A 21,764-nucleotide genomic window follows, 5' to 3' on the forward strand; every position below is an offset into this window, starting at 1 on the left:
CTCTAAGCGCTGGTAATGATTGCATTTATTAAGCGCTTACTATGTGCAAAGCATTGTTCAGAGCACTGGGGAGGTCACAAGGTGATCACGGGGGGCTCACGGACTTCATCCCCATTTTACAGATTAGGTAACTGAGGCACAGAGAAGTTAAGTGACTCCGACAATTGGCGGAGCCATGACAGGGTCGCACCGGGAGAGTTTCCAGTGCTCTACCAGTCTCGACTCTGGGAGGGAGAGTCAAGCAGTGGCATACGTAGTCCATTCCTAGCTTGGCCAGTGGCTAGTGAGTGGAAGGCAATCTTCTACAAGTCAAAACTCACCGATCGCTGGGCAGCAGCGACATGGGAGAGAGTCAGGGGTGGAGATTCAAGTTTACCACGTAGGAGGAGGCAATGGTAACCCACTGCCATATTTTTACCAAGAAAACTCTATGGATACACTAGCAGAATGATTGCAGATGGAGAGCAGGACGTTCTGGGAAAGATGCGTCTGTGGAAACGACTCAACGACGTAAGATGAGTTTAAATCTGCAAATCTGCATCCCAGAGATTGGCTCTCTAGCCGTGCTCTGCCCCCTCACCACGTTCGCTTTCGAAGTGGAGAGTGATCCTCCGGTAGCGACCCGGATCCTTGCTACCTGTAGTGCCAAGCACTACAATTCAATGTTGTTTCTGAGCTGCCACCTGTAGTGCCAAGCAAATGATTCAGTGTTGTTTCTGAGCAGCCCTGAAAACTATCACAAAATAGGAGGTGTCTAATTTCCAACTGTGCATTCTCTCCCAGTTCTAATACGGGGCTCTGCACAGAGGAAGTGCTTAAGAAAGGCTAGTATTGCTATGAGAAACCAATCCACATTTTCAAAGTATTCAGGTTCGACCCCAACAGTCTGAGCAGGAGTCACAAACACGTGCGTAGATGTGACTGTATTTATTTATTCATTTATTTATTTTACTTGTACATTTCTATCTTACTTATTTTATTTTGTTGGTATGTTTGGTTCTGTTCTCTGTCTCCCCCTTTTAGACTGTGAGCCCACTGTTGGGTAGGGACTGTCTCTATGTGATGCCAATTTGTACTTCCCAAGCGCTTAGTACAGTGCTCTGCACATAGTAAGTGCTCAATAAATACGATTGATTGATTGATTGATTGTACGTTGAGGCCAAAGAGAAAAAAAAAATGCGGATGGCGGACTGAAGCCCGTGACCGAAGCTGGTTCCTTTCCAGCCCGTTGAGCTGTTTCAGCAGTGGGCTCCGTGTGTGATCAATTTATGAGCAGTTATGCTTTCCTAGGCAAGGATTAGGCCGTCCAAGTGCTCTGGACACTTGAGTAAGTGCTCAAGTTTAATTGATTGAATCATAGTTTATTAGACAGTTGTGGTGTGCAAAGTGCTATGCTGAGCACTGGCGAGAATTATATGGGCATATTCTCCAGGTCCCCAAGCAACTCACAATCTCTAGGGCTGACGCAAGAGTGGGAGAGTCAGAGAGGGAGGAGAGAGAAAGAAAACCAAGGCAAATAAATAATTCTAGCTATAAAAATGTTATTTTCTGCTTGGAAGGGATAATCTTCTGTGGCTTAGTGGGAAGCAGCGTGGCTCAGTGGAAAGAGCACGGGCTTGGGAACCAGCGGTCATGGGTTCTAATTCCTGCTCCACCTCATGTCTGCTGTGTGACCTTGGGCAAGTCACGTAACTTCTCTGAGCCTGAGTTCCCTCGTCCGTAAAATGGGGATTAAGACTGTGAGCCCCACGTGGGACAACCTGATCATCTTGTATCCTGAACAGTGCTTTGCACATAGTAAGCGCTTAACAAATGCCATCATCATTATTATTATCATCTTTGGGCTCTTGGATTCCTTCATGGCTCTGGGTGGGGCTAAATTGCCGTGGTCATCCCAGCGTTCCAGAAGTTGGGAAGAGGTTTTCTTCCCTTTCCATATTTCTGTTAGTAGTGGATATTGTTGCCTTGATGCTGATAGGGAGCACTGGGGAAGTCCCTACGGAGGGAGAGAGCTTGTGGCCTAGTAGAAGGAGCATGGGCACGGGAGTCGGGGAACCTGGGTTCTAAACCTGAATCCGCCACTTGTCTGCTGGGTGACCTGGGGCCACTCACTTAACTTCTCTGTGCCTCTGTTCCCTCATCTGCAGAATGGGGATTTGATACTTGTTCTCTCTCCTACTTTGGCTGTGAGTGCTTTGTACAGTGCTTGGCACCTAGGAAGAGCTTAACAAATACCACTATTATTATTATTAATTATTATTATTATGACTTCTCTGTGTCTGTGTCCTCAACTGCAAAATGAGGATTCAGTACTTGTTCTCCCACCACCGTAGCCTGTGAGCCCCATGTATCTGGACTGGTTAACTTGTATCTTCCCCTGGGTTGAGAACAGTGCTTGACACATAACAGGCGTTTAAAAATACCATAAAAAATTGCATGATTGCATACATTTCGAGAAGCAGCATAACCTAGTGGAAAGAGTACAGGAGAGAGTCTGGAGACCCGGGTTCTAATCCCAACTCCACCACTCACCCCCTGGAACTTGGACAAGTCACTTAACTTTTGTGCCTCAGTTTTCTCATCTGTAAAATGGGAATCGGAGCTTGTTTTGGGCAAGGAGTGTGCTCTTTATTGTTATATTGTCCTCTCCCAGGTGCTTAGTACATTGCTCTGCACACAGTAAGTGCTCAATAAATGACTGACCGACTGACTGTTCCCTCCTTGTACACTGTGAGCCTCGTGGTACAGTAAACTCTGATATTATTGCAGCGTGTCTACCCCATAGTGCTTAACAAGTATCGCTTATGTTTTTTGTATTATACCCACACTGTCCTTAATTTGCAGATCAATTCCCATGGTTAATTGGAGCAGATCGAACTGGTGACACTGAACATTGAATGGTCTCTGGTTATTGATTGATTGATCGATTGATTGAACAAATCACTTAAGGGCAAACAATTTCATTTAGCAAAGTAGCTCCCAAAATGCCAGGCATTAAAGATATGAATCCGCAACCCTACGATGATCCCCAGTTGACCGCTACCCCAGAGGAGGCCTGCCTCAGCAACTCATGGGGCTACTAGGTTATGTTGATATATTGCCCTCGCGGCCTAAAAAATGTTTTCTAAGAAGACTCATCAATGATTGCCAAAGAATGATGACCCAGTGCCCCATAGGGAACTCCAAATCAATCAATCAGTCGTATTTATTGAGCGCTTACTGTGTGCTGAGCACTGGACTAAGCGCTTGGGAAGTCCAAGTTGGCAACATATAGAGACAGTCCCTACCCAACAGTGGGCTCACAGTCTAAAAGGGGGAGACAGAGAACAAAACCAAACATACTAACAAAATAAAATAAATAGAATAGATATGTACAGGCAAAATAAATAAATAAATAGAGTAATAAATATGTACAAACATATATACAGGTGACCCAGCCAAAGACCCAGCCTACCCATCAAAACACCCTCTTTCTAGTACCCCTGAGGTGAAATCCTGACAGTATTAACCTGAAGACTGAAAGACTTGGCCAATTTTAATGTTTAGCTTTCTTTCATTCTAACACACGATTACTTTAAAATCAGTCCTGAATGGGACCAAGCTTATTTTCACTCAGTTTTGATTCAGATATAAGTGTTTATCTTTTGAATGTTGCTGTTTATTTCTGATGTGACCTTCTTTGGAGAGAGCCATGTTGAACTTAAAAAAAAAAAAAGAAGGATTCTGCTAGAAGCAGACTGGATTTCTTGGCTTATGCTTCGAAAAAAATTAGTCATGACCTTCAGATGACTTCTTTGAAAAACCAGATGTGTTCTTTTTTTTTTATTTTCTTCGCAAATTACAAACATAGTGTTCCAGGGTATTTAGCAGGAAATTATTGACTAGGATTCTTTTTTCAGAGTACTTTGGTTTATTTTGATAATGTGTTTCAAAATTTAAACTGTGTATATATTTGAATGTGCCTTAATGAATACTTATATTTGTTTGTACATATCTGAAGGGGATATATTCCATCCCATTTTACAGATGTGGAAATTGAAGCACAGAGAAGTTAAGTGACTTGCCCAAGGTCACACAACAGACATGTGGTGGATCGGGGGTTAGAACCCAGTCCTCTGCTTCTTCCACTAGGCCATGCAACTTCACCAGTAATTGAAGCAAAAATAAAAACAGCCAAGTAGGAAACCAAGGGTCAAAAAGGAGATGCTGAAAATGAGGTGAGGGCGACAGACCTCACAACCAGTGTAAAAACGACAAGGGATCCGGTCGGTGTGCATTCAGAAGATAATTAAAAAGATTATTCAGGATTCAGAAAGAAAAGGTTTGAGGGTAGCAGCAGAAATGAAGGGGAGCTCGAAGAGAGTCGAGCTATTAAGTGGAAACAGGATATGCTACGTCCCCGAAAGATGAGAATGAAAAGAGAACCATATGAATAAGATAGACAAAATATGTAAAAATTCTACAATGTTATCTATTGAACACTTACTGTGTGCCGAGCTCTGTACCAACCACTTGGCAGAGTAGAGTTTTTGTTTTAAATGGCATTTATTAAGCACTTACTATGTGCAAAGCACTGTTCTAAGTGCTGGGGGGGTTACAAGGTGATCAGATTGTCCCACGGGGGGCTCACAGTCTTCATCCTCATTTTACAGATGAGGGAACTGAGGCACAGAGAATAATAATAATAATGATGGCATTTGTTAAGCGTTTACTATGTGCAGAGCACTGTTCTAAGCGCTGGGGGGGGAATACAAGGTGATCAAGTTGTCCCACGTGGGGCTCACAGTCTTAATTCCCATTTTACAGAAGAGGGAACTGAGGCTCAGAGAAGTTAAGTGACTTGCCCAAGGTCACACAGCAGACATGTGGCGGAGCCTGGATTCGAACCCATGACCTCTGACTCCAAAGCCCGGGCTCTTTCCATTGAGCCACGCTGCTTCGATCATCAGTGATTCACATCACTGAAGCAGTGTGGCGTAGTGGAAAGAGCCCCCTTCTAGACTGTGAGCCCATTTTTGGGTAGAGACCATCTCTATATGTTGCTGGTTTGTACTTCCCAAGCGCTTAGTACAGTGCCCTGCACACAGTAAGCGCTCAGTAAATGCGATTGAATGAATGAACAAGGGCCTGGATGTGAGAAGGACCTGACTTTTAATCCTGACTCTGCCAGTTGCTTTCTTTGTGAGCTAGGGAAAGTCACTTCAATTCTGTGCAGATATCTCATCTATAAAACGGAGATTAAGATTCCGAGCCCTATGTGGGACAGCACACGGTAAGCGCTCAATAAATACAATCGAATGAATGAACAAGGGCCTGGACGTGAGAAGGACCTGACTTTTAATCCTGACTCTGCCAGTTGCTTTCTTTGTGAGCTAGGGAAAGTCACTTCAGTTCTGTGCAGTTATCTCATCTGTAAAACGGAGATTAAGATTCTGAGCCCTATGTGGGACAGCACACGGTAAGCGCTCAATAAATACGACTGAATGAATGAACAAGGGCCTGGACGTGAGAAGGACCTGACTTTTAATCTTGACTCTGCCAGTTGCTTTCTTTGTGAGCTAGGGAAAGTCACTTCAATTCTGTGCAGTTATCTCATCTGTAAAACGGAGATTAAGATTCTGAGCCCTATGTGGGGCAGCACACGGTAAGCGCTCAATAAATACTATTGAATTAATGAACAAGGGCCTGGACGTGAGAAGGACCTGACTTTTAATCTTGACTCTGCCAGTTGCTTTCTTTGTGAGCTAGGGAAAGTCACTTCAATTCTGTGCAGTTATCTCATCTATAAAACAGAGATTAAGATTCTGAGCCCAGTGTGGGACAGCACACGGTAAGCGCTCAATAAATACGACTGAATGAATGAACAAGGGCCTGGACGTGAGAAGGACCTGACTTTTAATCCTGACTCTGCCAGTTGCTTTCCTTGTGAGTTAGAGAAAGTCACTTCAGTTCTGTGCAGTTATCTCATCTGTAAAATGGAGATTAATATTCTGAGCCCTATGTGGGACAGCACACGGTAAGCGCTCAATAAATACGATTGAATGAATGAACAAGGGCCTGGACGTGAGAAGGACCTGACTTTTAATCCTGACTCTGCCAGTTGCTTTCTTTGTGAGCTAGGGAAAGTCACTTCAATTCTGTGCAGTTATCTCATCTGTAAAACGGAGATTAAGATTCTGAGCCCTATGTGGGACAGCACACGGTAAGCGCTCAATAAATACGACTGAATGAATGAACAAGGGCCTGGACGTGAGAAGGACCTGACTTTTAATCCTGACTCTGCCAGTTGCTTTCTTTGTGAGCTAGGGAAAGTCACATCAATTCTGTGCAGTTATCTCATCTATAAAATGAAGATTAAGATTCTGAGCCCTATGTGGGACAGCCACTCTGCCCACCCAGGTTAACGTGTTTCTATCTCAGCACTAAGACCAGTCCATGACATATAATAAGTACTTAAAAAATACCAGAAGAATAACATGATCCTTGTCTTCAAATAGCATACAGTCTAAGGGGAATGACCTCTACTGTAAAGTAGACCTCCACTCATCTGATACACTATTTGCCGGGTGAGTGCAGGAAATTTTAGCGTGGCTCAGTGGAAAGAGCCCAGGCTTGGGAGTCAGAGGTCATGGGTTCAAATCCCAGCTCATCATCATCATCATCAATCGTATTTATTGAGCACTTACTGTGTGCAGAGCACTGTACTTAGCGCTTGGGAAGTACTATTTGGCAACATATAGAGACAGTCCCTACCCAGTAGTGGGCTCACAGTCTAAAAGGGGGAGACAGAGAACGAAACCAAACATACTAACAAAATAAAATAAATAGAATAGATATGTACAAGTAAAATAAATAGATAAATAAATAGAGTAATAAATATGTACAAACATGTACATATGTAAATATGTACAAAGCTCTGCCACTTTTGTCAGCTGTGTGACTTTGGGCAAGTCACTTAACTTCTCTGTGCTTCAGTTACCTCATCTGTAAAATGGGGGTTAAGATTGTGAGCCCCGCGTGGGACAAACTGATCACCTTGTATCCCCCCAGTGCTTAGAACAGTGCTGTGCACATAGTAAGCGCTTAACAAATACCATTATTATTATTATTATGATAGCATGGTTGTTCTAGCTCAAAGTAGGAGGTAAGTCTCTATTTGAAATGCTGGCTGAATGCTATACATCACAAACATCCATCCATTTCCTACGAGGATAATACAGTTGATCAAGAAGGGAGACTTAAAAAAATCTTTAAAACTAATAATCGATCAATCAATCGTATTGACCGCTTACTGTGTGCAGAGCACTGTACTAAGCGCTTGGGAAGTACAAGTTGGCAACATATAGAAACAGTCCCTACCCAACAGTGGGCTCACAGTCTAAAAGCACAATCTTCAGTGGTCTTTTTTTCTTTTTTTCGGAAATAGTATTTCAAGGCTTACTTTGTGCCAGGCACTGTACTAAGTGCTGGGTAAGATAGAAGCTAATCAGGTTGGACACAATCCCTGTCCTGCATGGGGCTCACAATCTTAATCCCCATTTTACAGATGAGGCAACTGCACAGAGAACTGAAGTGACTTGTCCAAGGTCACATAGCAGACAAGTGGTGGAGCCAGGACTAAAAGCCAGGTTTGTGCTCTATCCACTGGGCCACGCTGCTTCATTCATTCATTCAGTTGTATTTATTGAGTGCTTACTGTGTGCAGAGCACTGTACAATAATAATAATAATGGTATTTGTTAAGCGCTTACTATGTGCAAAGCACTGTTCTAAGCACTGGGCAGGTGACAGGGTGATCAGGTTGTCCCACGGGGGGCTCCCAGTTTTAATCCCCATTTGACAGATGAGGGAACTGAGGCCCAGCGAAGTGAAGTGACTTGCCCAAAGTCACACAGCTGGCAGTTGGCGGAGCTGGATTTGAACCCATGACCTCTGACTCCAAAGCCCGGGCTCTTTCCACGGAGCCACGCTGAAATAAACTCCCTGTGAGCAGAGACTGTATCTACTACCTGTTATACTGGATTCTCCTAAATGCTTAGAGCACTTTAGTACAGTGCTTTGCACACCGTAAGCGCTCAATAAATACAATTGAATGAATGGAGTGTGCTGCGCGTAATTATAATAATTCAGCACTTGCTTCTGTGGCTTGCACTTTCCCCTGCCAATCCTGCTTTGGAGGTAACTCCCGGGGGTGATGTGCAGGTACAGTAGGTAGCTGAGGTGACTTTATCTGCCCCAGAAGAATTGTAGAAATTTTCAGACCTCCGATTTTAGGGCCTCCAGCCACGGTAGCTATTCCCAGCCCTTGCTGAATGAGGATAAGCCCATAGAGCCACGTGCGTTGTGCTGGGCCAGTGGCATCATTTGATTCTGTCAACTGGTATTTTTTTGGAACTCCACGAGGTTACATTACACTTGATCGCTGAACATCTCTCCGGGAGGATTCCCTGAGCTCCAGAAGCCTCACATTCCCCTCCCAGGTCAGTGCGAACTCTGGCACAGCGTCCGAGTCGTGGAATTTCGGCTTCAGAAGCCCCGGGCCCCAAAATAAACCAGGTTCAGAGGCATCCAGTACTGGATCCGAGCCTCGACGGGGAATAGGCCCCTTGAAGACCGGACTGTCTGGTGTAAAACCGAAAGACTGCACACGCGGCCTCCGAAGTCTTTTCGACTGTGAGCCCACTGTTGGGTAGGGACTGTCTCTATATGTTGCCAACTTGTACTTCCCAAGCGCTTAGTACAGTGCTCTGCTCACAGTAAGCGCTCAATAAATACGGTTGATGATTGATGATGAAGTCCCACCAGCTTCCTATATCCTGAATCACATCGGGGGCAAGGGGGAAAGCTCTGTAGAGGGTAGGAGTTTGGGGCGGATCAGGGAATGATCTTAGAAGGTGGTGACAGAGTTAAACCAGGCCTGCCCTGTGCCCCGAGGGGTAACGAAATGAATCAGATTCCAGGCATCCAGGCACAGGATTCCAGGAAAAAATGCCAAATCCTAATGGGTTTCACCTTTGTCAACTCCAAAAAAAAGAATGGTTGAGTGGCTTTTAAATCTGCTTTTCAATGTGCTGTGTAGACTCCCTCTTCACCCTGACACTCCTCCAAGAAGGCGAGGTGCATTCTGCCTCTCCCCCTCGTCCCCCTCTCCATCCCCCCATCTTACCTCCTTCCCTTCCCCACAGCACCTGTATATATGTATATATGGTTGTACATATTTATTACTCTATTTATTTATTTATTTATTTATTTATTTATTTATTTATTTATTTTACTTGTACATTTCTATCCTATTTATTTTATTGTGTTGGTATGTTTGGTTCTGTTCTCTGCCTCCCCCTTTTAGACTGTGAGCCCACTGTTGGGTAGGGACTGTCTCTATGTGTTGCCAATTTGTACTTCCCAAGCGCTTAGTACAGTGCTCTGCACATAGTAAGCGCTCAATAAATACGATTGATTGATTGATTGATTGATTGAAAAGTGCCTGGTCATGTGAATGGGGAGAATTGGACTGAGTGGAAAGCTATCATCTATCTGAGATAACCAAGGCCAAGCGTCTAGTAGTGACTGCATGGATTAGCGGGAATAAAATCAGAATGTCAGTATCGAACTAGTTAGCCGCCTAGATGGATGAAAAGAGACTTTTCTTACTTGGGCCATCATTGATGGCCATCCCAAACTGAGCCCCCTCCTTCCTCTCCCCCTCCGCATCCTCCCCACCTTACCTCCTTCCCCTCCCCACAGCACCTGTATATATGTTTGTACATATTTATTACTCTATTTTACTTGTACATATTTACTATTCTATTTATTTTATTTTGTTAATATGTTTTGTTTTGTTGTCTGTCTCCCCCTTCTAGACTGTGAGCCCGCTGTTGGGTAGGGACCGTCTCTATATGTTGCCAGCTTGTACTTCCCAAGCGCTTAGTACAGTGCTCTGCACACAGTAAGCGCTCAATAAATACGATTGAATGAATGAATGAATGAATTGATATTTATCTGGGGAATTGCTGGAATGAGGCCCGTGTGTTAGCATGGATGAGTTCAGTTGTATTTGGTGAAGGCTTACTGTGTGCAGCGCACTGTACTAAGCGCTTGGGAGAGTACAAGGTGCATTCCCCATCCAGAATGAGCTTGAAGTTTGTGGGACTGTTAAGAGCAAGGGATCAGTAGGAGTGGCCTTGTGGCAGACCCAGAGTCTAGGCTGATTGCAGTGTGAGGAAAGAGCATAGAGCCACCTTCAGCGCTTAGAACAGTGCTTGGCACATAGTAAACACTTAACAAATACCATTATTATTATTATTATTTTAGGAAGATTTTGCTGGGAGTTGGGGAAGACAGTCTCTGCAGCAATATAAACCGTCTACAAAAACACACCCTCTTGCCTCAGAGCCTTTCGGGACTAAAGTGTGACCAAAAAGACTAATGAAATACTGTCCTACCAATGATCTAAATTGATATTAGATCCCCCCCCCCTTCATCCCCCCCATCTTACCTCCTTCCCTTCCCCAAAGCACCTGTATATATGTTTGTACATATTTATTACTCTGTTTATTTATTTATTTTACTTGTACATATCTATTCTATTTATTTTATTTTGTTAGTAGGTTTGGTTTTGTTCTCTGTCTCCCCCTTCTAGACTGTGAGCCCACTGTTGGGTAGGGACCGTCTCTATATGTTGCCAACTTGGACTTCCCAAGTGCTTAGTACAGTGCTCTGCACACAGTAAGCGCTCAATAAATACGATTGATTGATTGATTGATATTGTTAGCATTATGATGCAAGCATAATCCATGAAATTTAAAAATCCAGTCCTCGGCACTATGTCTCCCCACTCCAATCCATACTTCCCTCTGCTGCACAGGTCATTTTTCTACAGAAGCATTCAGTCCATGTTTCCCCACTCTTCAAGAACTTCCAGTGGTCGCCCATCCACCTCTGCATCAAACAGAAACTCCTTACTGTTGGCTTTACCACCATCTTACGCGCTCAATAAGCGCTCAATAAATACGACTGATGATGATGATGATGATGTTCTTACACTCCTATCTTACCTCCCTGATTTCCTACTAAACTCTTGGCTCCTCTTTTGCCAACCTACTCACTGTACTTCAGTCTCTTCTATCTCGCCGCTGACCTCTGGCCCAGAACCCCCTCCTGCCTCGTATCTGACAGACGATCACTTTCCCGTCCTTCAATCAATCAATCGTATTTATTGAATGCTTACTGTGTGCAGAGCACTGTACTGAGCGCTTGGAAAGCACAAGTTGGCAACATATAGAGACAGTCCCTACCCAACAGTGGGCTCACAGTCTAGAAGTGGGCTCGCCTTATTGAAGGCACATCTTCTTCAAGAGGCCTTCCGACTAGGCCCTCATTTCCTCTTCTCCCACTCCCTTCTGCGCTGCCCTTGCACTTGGATTTGCCCCCTTTAATGAGAATTTCTTCATTCTTTCATTGTCATATTTATTGAGCACTTACTGTGTGCAGAGCACTGTACTAAGCGCTTGGAAAGCACAATTCAGCAACAGAGACAGTCCCTTCCCAACAGCAGGCTCACAGTCTAGAAGGGGGGAGACAGGCTTCCAAACAAGTAAACAGGCAACAATAGCATCAATATAAATAAATGGAATTATAGATATATACACATCATTAATAAAATAAATAGAAAATAAATAGAATAAGAAGTATGTACATTGATACACAAGTGTTGTGAGTTGGGTAGAGCAGAGGGAGCGAGTCGGCACGATGGGGAGGAGGAGCAGAGGAGAAGGGGGGCTTAGTCTGGGAAGGCCTCCTGGAGGAGGTGAGCTTTCAGTAGGGCTTTGAAGGGAGGAAGAGAGCTAGTTTGGCGGATGTGAGGAGGGAAGGCATTCCAGGCCAGAGGTAGGATGTGGGCCAAGGGTCGATGGCGGGACAGGTGAGAACGAGGCACAGAAGGTTAGCACCAGAAGTAGCAATGCACAGTGGCTAGAGCACCGGCTTGGGAGTCAGAAGGTCATGGGTTCTAATCCCACTCTGCCACTTTTTTTGCTGTGTGACCGTGGGCAAGTCACTTCACTTTCTTGTGCCTCAGTTACAGTTTACGTCATCTGTGAAATGGGTATTGAGACTGTGAACCCCACGTGGGACAGGGGCCGTGCCCAACCTGATTTACTCATATCTACCCCAGCACTTAGTACAGTGCCTGGCACACAGTAAGCACTTAACAAACCCCACAATTACTTTTATTATTTAGTCACTCCTCCCTCAGCCCCACGGTACTTATGTACTTACCTATAATTTATTCATTTATATTAATGTCTGTCTCCGCCGCTATACCGTAAGCCCGTGTGGGCAGGGAACATGTCTACCAACTCTGTTATAATGTACTCTCGTAAGCACTTAGTGCAGTGCTCTGCGCACAGTAAGCACTCAATAAATGATGAATTGATTATGTACAAATGCTTATTTGTATCTGTATATTCAGTTATTACTCAGCTATTTCATCTGCTATGCTTGTTCTTTTTCTGATTCTCACTATTTATAAGTAATCTTTGTCTGTCTAGCCCCTCAGTCAGATTGTAAGCTCCCTGAAGGCAGTGCTTGTGTGTTGTCTATTGCATTCACACTCAGGCATTTAAGAAACACCATTGGTTGATTTTTTTTTTTACCATCTCCCAAGCACTTAGTTTAGTGCTCTGCACACAGCAAATGCTCAATAAATACCATTGATTGATTAATTGAATTTTCCTGTGCAGATATCCCCAGTGATAATCTAAACCAGGTCATAGCGTAGGAATAACAGAGTAAGGAGCAAAAGGGGATTGGAAGGGAGGTATTGGGTGTTTGAGTTTTGGGATCACTAGTGGCATCAGGTGATGTTATCTATTTCTTTCTCCATTCAGTCCTCATTTTTTAAGTTGTATTTAAGCACTTATTATGTGTCGGCCACTGTACTAAGCGCTAGGGTAGATAACAAGCTAATCAGGTTGGCTCCAGTCCATATAATTATAATAACATGGCATTTGTTAAGCACTTACTATGTGCCAAGCACTGTGGATACAAGAGGTAGATACAAGGTAATGAGGTTGTCCCCCGTGGGGCTCACAGTCTTAATCCCGATTTTACAGATGAGGTAACTGAGGCACAGAGAAGTGAAGTGACTTGCCCAAAGTCAAACAGCTGACAAGTGGCGGAGTCGGGATTAGAACCCATGACCTCTGACTTCCAAGCCCGGGCTCTTTCCTCTGAGCCGCGCTGCTTCTCATCTCATGTTTAGCTTCCAGTTTTGATCCCCATTTTACAGATGAGGTAACTGAGGCCCAGAGAACTTAGTGACTCACCCAAGGTCACACAGCAGGTAAGTGGTAGAGCTGGGATTAGAACCCAGGTCCTTCTGACTCTTAGGCAACATGTTCGATCCACTAGGCCATGCCGCTTCTCTTCATTTGAAACCTGTAGGTGGTTCGTTTAGGCTTTTGTTAGCATTTTCTTTTATTTAGTGTAAAATATTATAAAGCCCATCAGAAATAGCTGAATAATGGAATCCGCGTGCTGTTGAAATTCCAGTGAGGGAGATGGACAGCTGTTTTCAGGTTGTGTGGCTGTGACTTCAGTGTAGAACATATGGTGGTGGGGAGACTTCACAAATCTATTCCTTTCCTTTCCTTTCTCAGCTACCTTGAGTAGCTCAGGCAAGGGCAGTGGGAAAACAAAGGCAGTAATTTTTATTTACATCCCGATATGCTTGTATCCACCCCAGCGCTTAGAACGGTGCCCAGCACATAGCACTTAACAAATACCATAATTATTAAGTATTATTTTGAATTGAATACTCCATCATTGGAAAAACAGAACAAGCCCCGGTAATGCACGGCCTGTGTTCCTGGAGTTTTCCACATCAAGGAAAACTTGTGTTACAGTACAAATGCCCTGCAACAAAGTCATTTCTCCTGAAGTAATTAGCAGCGGGGCCTACTGGAAAGAGTTACAGGCCTGGCAGTCAGAGGGCTTAGGTTTTGCCATATACCTGCTATGTAAATACCTAATTTATAAAATGGGGATTTAATAACTTTTCTCTCTCCTACTCAGACTGTGAGCACTGTGAGAGACAGGGAATGTGTCTGGCTTGATTATCTTGTATCTTCCCCAGCACGTAGAACAATGCTGGATACCTATTAAGCACTTAACATTTACCAAAATTAAATTAAAAAAAAATTGCATCCCGATCTACCCAGATAGTCACCCATTATTGGAAAAGAGTTGCCCATTCATTCATTCATTCATTCAATCGTATTTATTGAGCGCTTACTGTGTGCAGAGCACTGAACTAAGCGCTTGGGAAGTACAAGTTGGCAACATATAGAGACGGTCCCTACCCAACAGTGGGCTCACAGTCTAGACTAGCCCAATAGTCATCTAGCCAGAACGCACAGTGAAAATGGGAATTATGGAAAAACTAGTTATTTGAAAAATTTCTTAGTGATCACCATGATAGTTTGGGTTAATAATCTATATAAAGACAGATTCTTTTTTTTTTTTTTTCCTCCAGGTCTTTCAGCAGCACAGCGGAAGTTTGCCCACTCGCTCAGAGACTTCAAATTTGAATTTATTGGGGATGCAGAGACTGATGATGAGCGCTGCATAGGTATGTAAAATTACACCTAGCAAAATATTTCCCTGCACTACTTTGGCAAATCAGCCAAACCGTTTAATCGCCTTTCTATTTCATAGATGCTTCCCTGCGAGAATTTTCCAACTTTCTGAAGAACTTGGAAGAACAGAGAGAGATAATGGTGAGTTTGTGACAAATATATCTTGCCGGAACTGCGGTGTGAAAAGAATATCATTTCTAATGTTATATTTTGTTTTAATTTACTTTTAATTGATCATGGTTCTGAAAGTACAAGAGTTTGCAGGACAAGTTGTGCCTTAAACTCTGAGGCACATGACTCTTGTTGGGAGAAGGCAGTACTTATAGTGGAAGGAAAGGGGACTGAGTTCTTTCTGAGCGCAGAGCACTATACTATGCACTTGGGAAAGTACAGTGTACTAGAGCTGGTGGACGTGATCCCTGCCAACAAAAAGATCTACAGTCTGTAGTTGGAAACAGAAATTAAAATAAATTGCAAATAGGGGAAATAGTAGAGTGTGAACATACGTTAGTGCTGTGGGGTTGAAGTGTCTATATCCAATGTCAAATGCAAGGTTGATGCAGAGGGAGCAAGGGTGAGCAGTCTGGGAGAAGTCGTTGAAATAATAAATCGTATTTATTGATTACTGTCTGCACACGGTAAACGCTCAATAATTATGATTTATCTGAACCCCAAAATCATATGTGTTATTCCAATGAATGATGAGATTCTTTGGCCAGCTTGCTCTGTAGACCGATGTTTAGGCCAGTTGTCAAGGCGCAGATCTCACTCATAAAGCTGTAATTTTCTGATTTCTAGTCACCCTAAAGAGGTCAACAGGTTTGAGTTTCCCCTGTCAGACCTGCAGTTTATTGCTTGGTCACTTTAATAAGCATTCAGGCAGGGAACATTGAGGCATCTTTCTTGGTCTAGGAGAAGCCATTAATGCTGAACATAAATACTCAAGAGCTTAAGCGACAGATGGGAGGGAGAGTACGATTTGAAAATGAGGGGCTAGTCAGAGACGGCCTCGTGGTGTAGGTATGATTTTATTAGAGCTTTGAAGATGGGGAGAGTGGTGGTCTGTTGGATAACATCATCATCAGTAGTTTTTATTGAGTGCTTACTATGTGCAGAGCACTGTACTGAGCACTTGGGAGAATACAATACAACAGAGTTCAAACAGCAAAGTGGATTTATTGAGTGCTTACTGTATACAGAACACTACCAGAGAGTACCATATAATAGAGTTGGTAGATATGTTCCCTGCCCACAATGAGCTTACGGTCTAGAGGGGGAGACAGACATTAATATGGATCAATAAATTACGGATCTGTACGTAAGTGCTGTGGGGCTGAGGTTGGGGTGAATAAGTAAATAAATAAATAATTCCCCCTTCTAGACTGTGAGCCCGTTGTTGGGTAGGGACCGTCTCTATATGTTGCCAACTTGTACTTCCCAAGCGCTTAGTACAGTGCTCTGCACACAGCAAGTGCTCAATAAATACGAGTGAATGAATGAGTGAATGAATAAAGAGAGCAAAGCCAAGCATGGTGCTTTCTCTCTGAGAAAGCGCTGGGGACTGGTTTTCACGGTGTCCTCCCCTAACCCCTAGAGAAGCTCAAAAGGCATTTGAAGGGATGTTGGAGGGAGAAAGTTGGGGGTTTTGCCGTGGTGCTTGTTACACAACTAGTCATCATCTGCCCAGGAGCAAAATGGAGATGCTCTGTTACTGGTTTGCTGAATTAAACAGATTTCCCGCCAGCAATGGAGTTGCATCTCTGGCAGGATTTTAGGTGTCTTGTGACATACAGTTATTGATTATTGTCCAGTCAGCATGAAAAACAAAAACCAGATGGTATGCCTTTTGGTGAAATTCTTCTCCAGCAGATTAATAAACAGTGAGATAACTCCACGCTTAACTTGTCTACAAAATGGTTCTTAGTTTAATGGGAGTTGACCTACATTGTAAATCAGTAACAATGGGTTTTTCTTTCTTGAGGTGACATTTGACTTCAGATAAACTTATCTATTTCCTTTTAGAACCATAAGAGTTACAGGTTAATTAGTATTTTCACCTTTCTTTTCAGGAATTTGCAATTGTGTGCTTGGTTTTCATTGACTAGAAACCACAAAGAGATTACAATCTTGTGCTTTTGGAGCTATCTTTCTCTTGTACCTCTTACTTTTGCTAAATGTACACTTCCAATGTAGAACTTGAACTCTGTCCATTTTTCATTCTCACCGGTCCATTTCTTCATCGAAGAAAAGAATACAACTGAGTTTACGCAACATATCTTTTTTGTATTTTAATCCCAAAATGGCCGTGCATAGGGTTTTCAAAGCTGCTTTCTTTTAAGGCTCCTAGAGGTTTTGTCTGAGTACTATGTTTAGTTTACCCTAACAGTAGTAATAATAATTAAAAAAACTGTGATTTCAGCTATTTTTAAAATGTTACGCTTCAGTTACCCAAAAGTGTTTGTCTTATTAGTTTAGCAGCTTTATATTTTGGAGCCTTTTTATGGCTTTAACCTGCCATGTTATTTCAAAGCTGAATATATTCTAAGTTTGTAACTTGCGCAGTGGAGTGTAGACTCTGACTGTCTGGAGCATGATTCATAAAATTTGATATGTGACAAGCCTAGGACTGCTCTTAGTGAATACTTTTCTTTATTGAAAGTGATAGTGATGGATTTTACTGTTTAGTAGGGCTGTTGTCTTTCAGTTTTGCATTTTCCTGGTTGCGTGCTTGAAGGGAGGATAGTGGGTTTAAGTGCTCTCTGATCTCATCACCACCTGCCCATCCTTTCTCTGCTTATAATCTGTGTCTTAGCTCACATAAAACTCAATTGCTCGGGCCTCCTGCTTTAGGGTGGAGCCAGGAGAGGTGGCTGAGTTCTGGTCCACAGTCAGGATAGAATTAGTGTTTAATAATAATGATGGCATTTATTAAGCGCTTACTATGTGCAAAGCACTGTTCTAAGCGCTGGGGGAGATACAAGGTGATCAGACTGTCCCACGGGGGGCTCACAGTCTTCATCCCCATTTTACAGATGAGGGAACTGAGGCCCAGAGAAGTGAAGTGACTTGCCCAAAGTCACACAGCTGACAAGTGGCGGAGCCAGGATTTGAACCCATGACCTTTGACTAACGTTTCTGCTGCTGCATTCCAGAGCTTGAATATCCTAATTCAAGATCAGTCCAGATACGTGATTAGACCTCTTCAATTGCTGGCCTTATCCACATGAAATCTAGAAGGACTTGATAGCTCCATTAGTGACTGAGGGATGCTTCACAACTAATTTCTCCATGTCATTAAACATTATTCATGGCACTAAATTCAATAAGAAGGCTATTTCAGTTCCCAGGCCTCCACCGGTAAATATCTTAATAAGGTCCAGTGGCTATTCCATCTGGTTTTCTTAGCCGTGAATAAATAGTTGAGAAATATTCCCACCATTAAATGTGTGTTTAGCCAGTAAAATAGTTCCACTGGGCCACTAATAAATGGACTTAGCATCCTCATTTCAGGCTTAAACAAGGTACTAATAAGCATAGTTGATTTAAAACAATTCAGCACTTTTGTTGCCGAATTGTACTTTCCAAGCACTTAGTACAGTGCTCTTCACGCAATAAGCGCTCAATAAATTCAATTGAACGAACGAATGTATGAATGAACTACTAATGATTGTCTTAATAAATTCCCTGGGTCTATCAGATCAACTCAGTCTCCCCCAGGCTCTGTAGGCAAGTTCTAGTTAAGATGCTAAATCATTTTAGTCTGGTTAGGGAGCTCCTCCCAGAGTGATCCCTGGTGAAGTGAGAAGCACAGTGTCACTCATGCTCACTTCTAAACTAATTTAAACAAACAAGGAGCTCAGTTTGCCCCAACCACAGCTGGGGACAGGTCCGCATTAAGGAAGCAGGTTGCCGTAGTGGAAAGAGAGTGGGCTTGGAAGTAAGGAGCTCTGTGTGTCTCAACTCAACCTATTGTTGTGGCCTTGAGCCAGCCACCTGACCTCTCCATGCCTCAGTTTCCTCTTCTATAGAGTGGGGGATTAGTACTCTTGTTTTCCTTCTTTTACTTAGACTCTAGGCCTTCCGTAGGACAGGGACCCCATCTGACCTGATTAGCTTGCGTTCACCTGGAGTTTAGAACAGTGCTTGACCCACAGTAAGCCCTGAACAAATATAAAAACCACAACAATAATAAAAATTATAAGCAGAAGGAATGCTGGCATGCCCTTATGTCTGTATCTGTGGGTCATCAGTGAGTCAATCGTATTAAGCACTTACTGTTTGCAGAACAGCCAAAAATTGTGGTTTTTGAGGACTTACTGAGTGCAGAGCACTGTAATAAGCACTTGGGAGAGTACAGGACAACAGAGTTGGTGGATACGTTCCCTGCCCACAGCGAGTTTACAGTCTAGAGGTCATATAAAAGTTTCCTCCTCCTGACTTCCAATCCAGGGCTCTTTCATGGAGAAGATCCGTCACTCTCAAGTCCCTTTGCTATTACTCTAAATATTAATATTTTAATATCAGTAGTCTTAAATATTAAATAAATATATTTATTTTAATATTAAATATTTTTATTTTAAAAATAAAATATTGTTATATTTTAAAATATTAAATATTAATAGTCTTAAATATTAGCAGTCTTATTAGCAGTCTTAGCAGTATTAGCAGTCTTAAATATTAGCAGTCGTAAATATTTTTTTAATTGCATTTGATAAGCTCTTACTATGTGCCAGGCACTGTTCTAAGCCCTGAGATACATACAAGGTAATCAGGATGGACACAGTCCATGTCCCACATGGGGCTCACAGTCTTAATCCCTACTGTACAGATGAGGTTAACAGAGGCCCAGAGAAGTTAAGTGACTTTCCCAAGGTCACGCAGTGGACAAATGGCAGAGCTAGGTTTAGAACCCAGGTCTTTTTGACTCTCAGGCTGTTGCTCTATCCACTAGTCCATGCTGCTTCTCCGAAATCACCCTGACTCTCAGATGAGGAAGATGCTTAAGAATATAGGGCCAGGTGAAGGCCTCAAGAAATAGTCATGATACCTTCGGGTTCTTGTCTCCAGGTCATCCCTGTTATTACTGAGTGAGTTAAAACGACACGATCAAGTCAGTGGTGAGATACCTTGTGCTGATTTAGAAGCTGATGCATCAAGATTAAGTGCCCATCTTGCTGCAAAAGGGATCTTTTTATGTGACATCTTTGGGACTGGACAGTTGCCAGGGGTGGTTGATGACTCAGGTGTGACTTCTTTTTCTTTACAAGAAAGCAAAAGCAAACAGAAGGCAGTGAAACGTAGTATAACCCTTCTAAATGGGGTTCCCTACAAACTGAAGTTTCCCTTAGAGGACTCATGCAAAAGAGAGTTCTCTTTTCCCCCATCTCTTGATTTGACTTTGGCATAAGCAATTCAATTTCTACCAAATGCCAGTGAAAAAAAAACAATCAGGGACAGGGTATTCCTTGTTAAAGGTTTCATAATGGAATTTATTTGTTAGGTAGTACACATTGGAAGGCCTTGGTGAGATCATTCAGTGGAACGAGCCCGGGCTTGGGAGTCAGAGGTCGTGGGTTCTAATCCAAGTGACTTTGGGCAAGTCACTTCACTTCTCTGGGCCTCAGTTCCCTCATCTGTAAATGGGGATTAAGACTGTGAGCCCCATGTGGGATAACCTGATTATCTTGTATCTACCCCAGAGTTTAGAACAGAGCTTGGTACATAGTAAGCACTTAACAAATACCACCATTATTATTATTATCATTGTGAAATGGGGGTCATGTCATCCTAAAGTTGCATTAGACCTCTAGCAATAGGTCATCTATATTACCCTCCCTATTCCACCCAGAAGAACTAAACTATTTTAATGCCCAAAGAGATCATGAGAACTAGATTCCATAACTTGCCTTATTGAATGTATATACTTTCTTAATAGCACATTGATTACTGCCACACCTAAAACTTCACCCCCGACTACTGGAACAGGCTAGTGAATAGTCCCTGTTCAGGCAAGTAAAACCCACTGTGATGATGAGTTGTGCCTGTTGGAATTTGTACACATCACACTTGGAAAAAAAATCTTACATATTTCTAATGAATTGTTTTCTTAGTAGCCTAACATTTTCTTAAATGGAATAAAAGGAACAAAAATCATGAGTCTCTATTATTTTCTTGTAGATATTGTGTTATTTTGCAGACAGAAGTCTTCTGTGGGGACAGGAAATGGTCTGAGACAGGGAAAGAGAAAGATCTTCAGGCAGACAGATGGGCAGATAGAAAAGGGTAAAGGGAAGGCATGGGGGAGATATTGGGAAAGGAAGAGGGAGAAAGACACATTCCACTTATATAGAACCTGGTCCTACTTCCTTCCCCCACATATGCACACCCTTACTGATGATTTTCCAATCAGATAGTGGCATCACGTACCAAAATCAGAGGGAATTTGCTCCACCTTCATGTGTTCTGGCAGCCCTATTGTTTTTTTTTTTTTAATGGTATTTGTTAAGCGCTTACTATGTCCCAGGTAAGTGCTGGGGTGGATACCGAGTAATTGAGTTGAACACAATCCTTGCCCCACAGAGGGCTCACAGTCTTAGTCCCCATTTTACAGATGAGGTAAATGAAGCACATAGAAGTAAAGTGACTTGCCCACGGTCATACAGCAGACAAACGGCAGGGCCAGGATTAGAACCCAGGTCCTTCCGACTCCCAGTTCTGTGCTGCGTCCACTAGGCCACACTGGTTTTGTGCCTTGTCTGGCTGCTGCTGCTATGATAGTGCAGGGGAAATTTAGACAGAGCCATCCCTGCCTATAGTCTGGAAACTCTGGAAGGCAGTGTCAGGAGCAGCAGTGGCATTAGTTAAAACCCCTTTGGCACGAAAGCAGGAGTCTTTTAAATGTTGCAGGGGGCATTCAGCCGCTTCTTTTTCCTCCTCCTGTTTCCCCAGTACAGCCAGCTGTCATGAGGGCTGCACATATCCTGGCAGTGGGCCAGGTTTGACATGCTTGCCCCAGCCCTGGCTTGCCTATACATGCAACTCCTAAGAGCTCTTTGTAGCCATCAGTATACTTGAGCAAAATGTTAACAAGTCGTTAATTCATATACTCAGTTTGTGTGGTTGTTTCTTT

At 43.0% G+C, this 21,764-nt stretch overlaps 1 protein-coding gene across 1 annotated transcript in view; it reads left to right on the forward strand.

Annotated features, from left to right (window-relative positions):
- Positions 1-21,764, forward strand: part of ARHGAP10 (Rho GTPase activating protein 10) — a 262,121-nt gene that overhangs the window by 84,956 nt on the left and 155,401 nt on the right. Inside the window, exons 2-3 of the mRNA XM_038755281.1 lie at positions 14,533-14,628; positions 14,715-14,776. Coding sequence (XP_038611209.1) covers positions 14,533-14,628; positions 14,715-14,776 — 158 coding nt within the window. The remainder of the gene's footprint in view (positions 1-14,532; positions 14,629-14,714; positions 14,777-21,764) is intronic.

This window comes from Tachyglossus aculeatus, chromosome 12 (genome assembly GCF_015852505.1).
Source record: "Tachyglossus aculeatus isolate mTacAcu1 chromosome 12, mTacAcu1.pri, whole genome shotgun sequence".
NCBI lineage: Eukaryota > Metazoa > Chordata > Mammalia > Monotremata > Tachyglossidae > Tachyglossus > Tachyglossus aculeatus.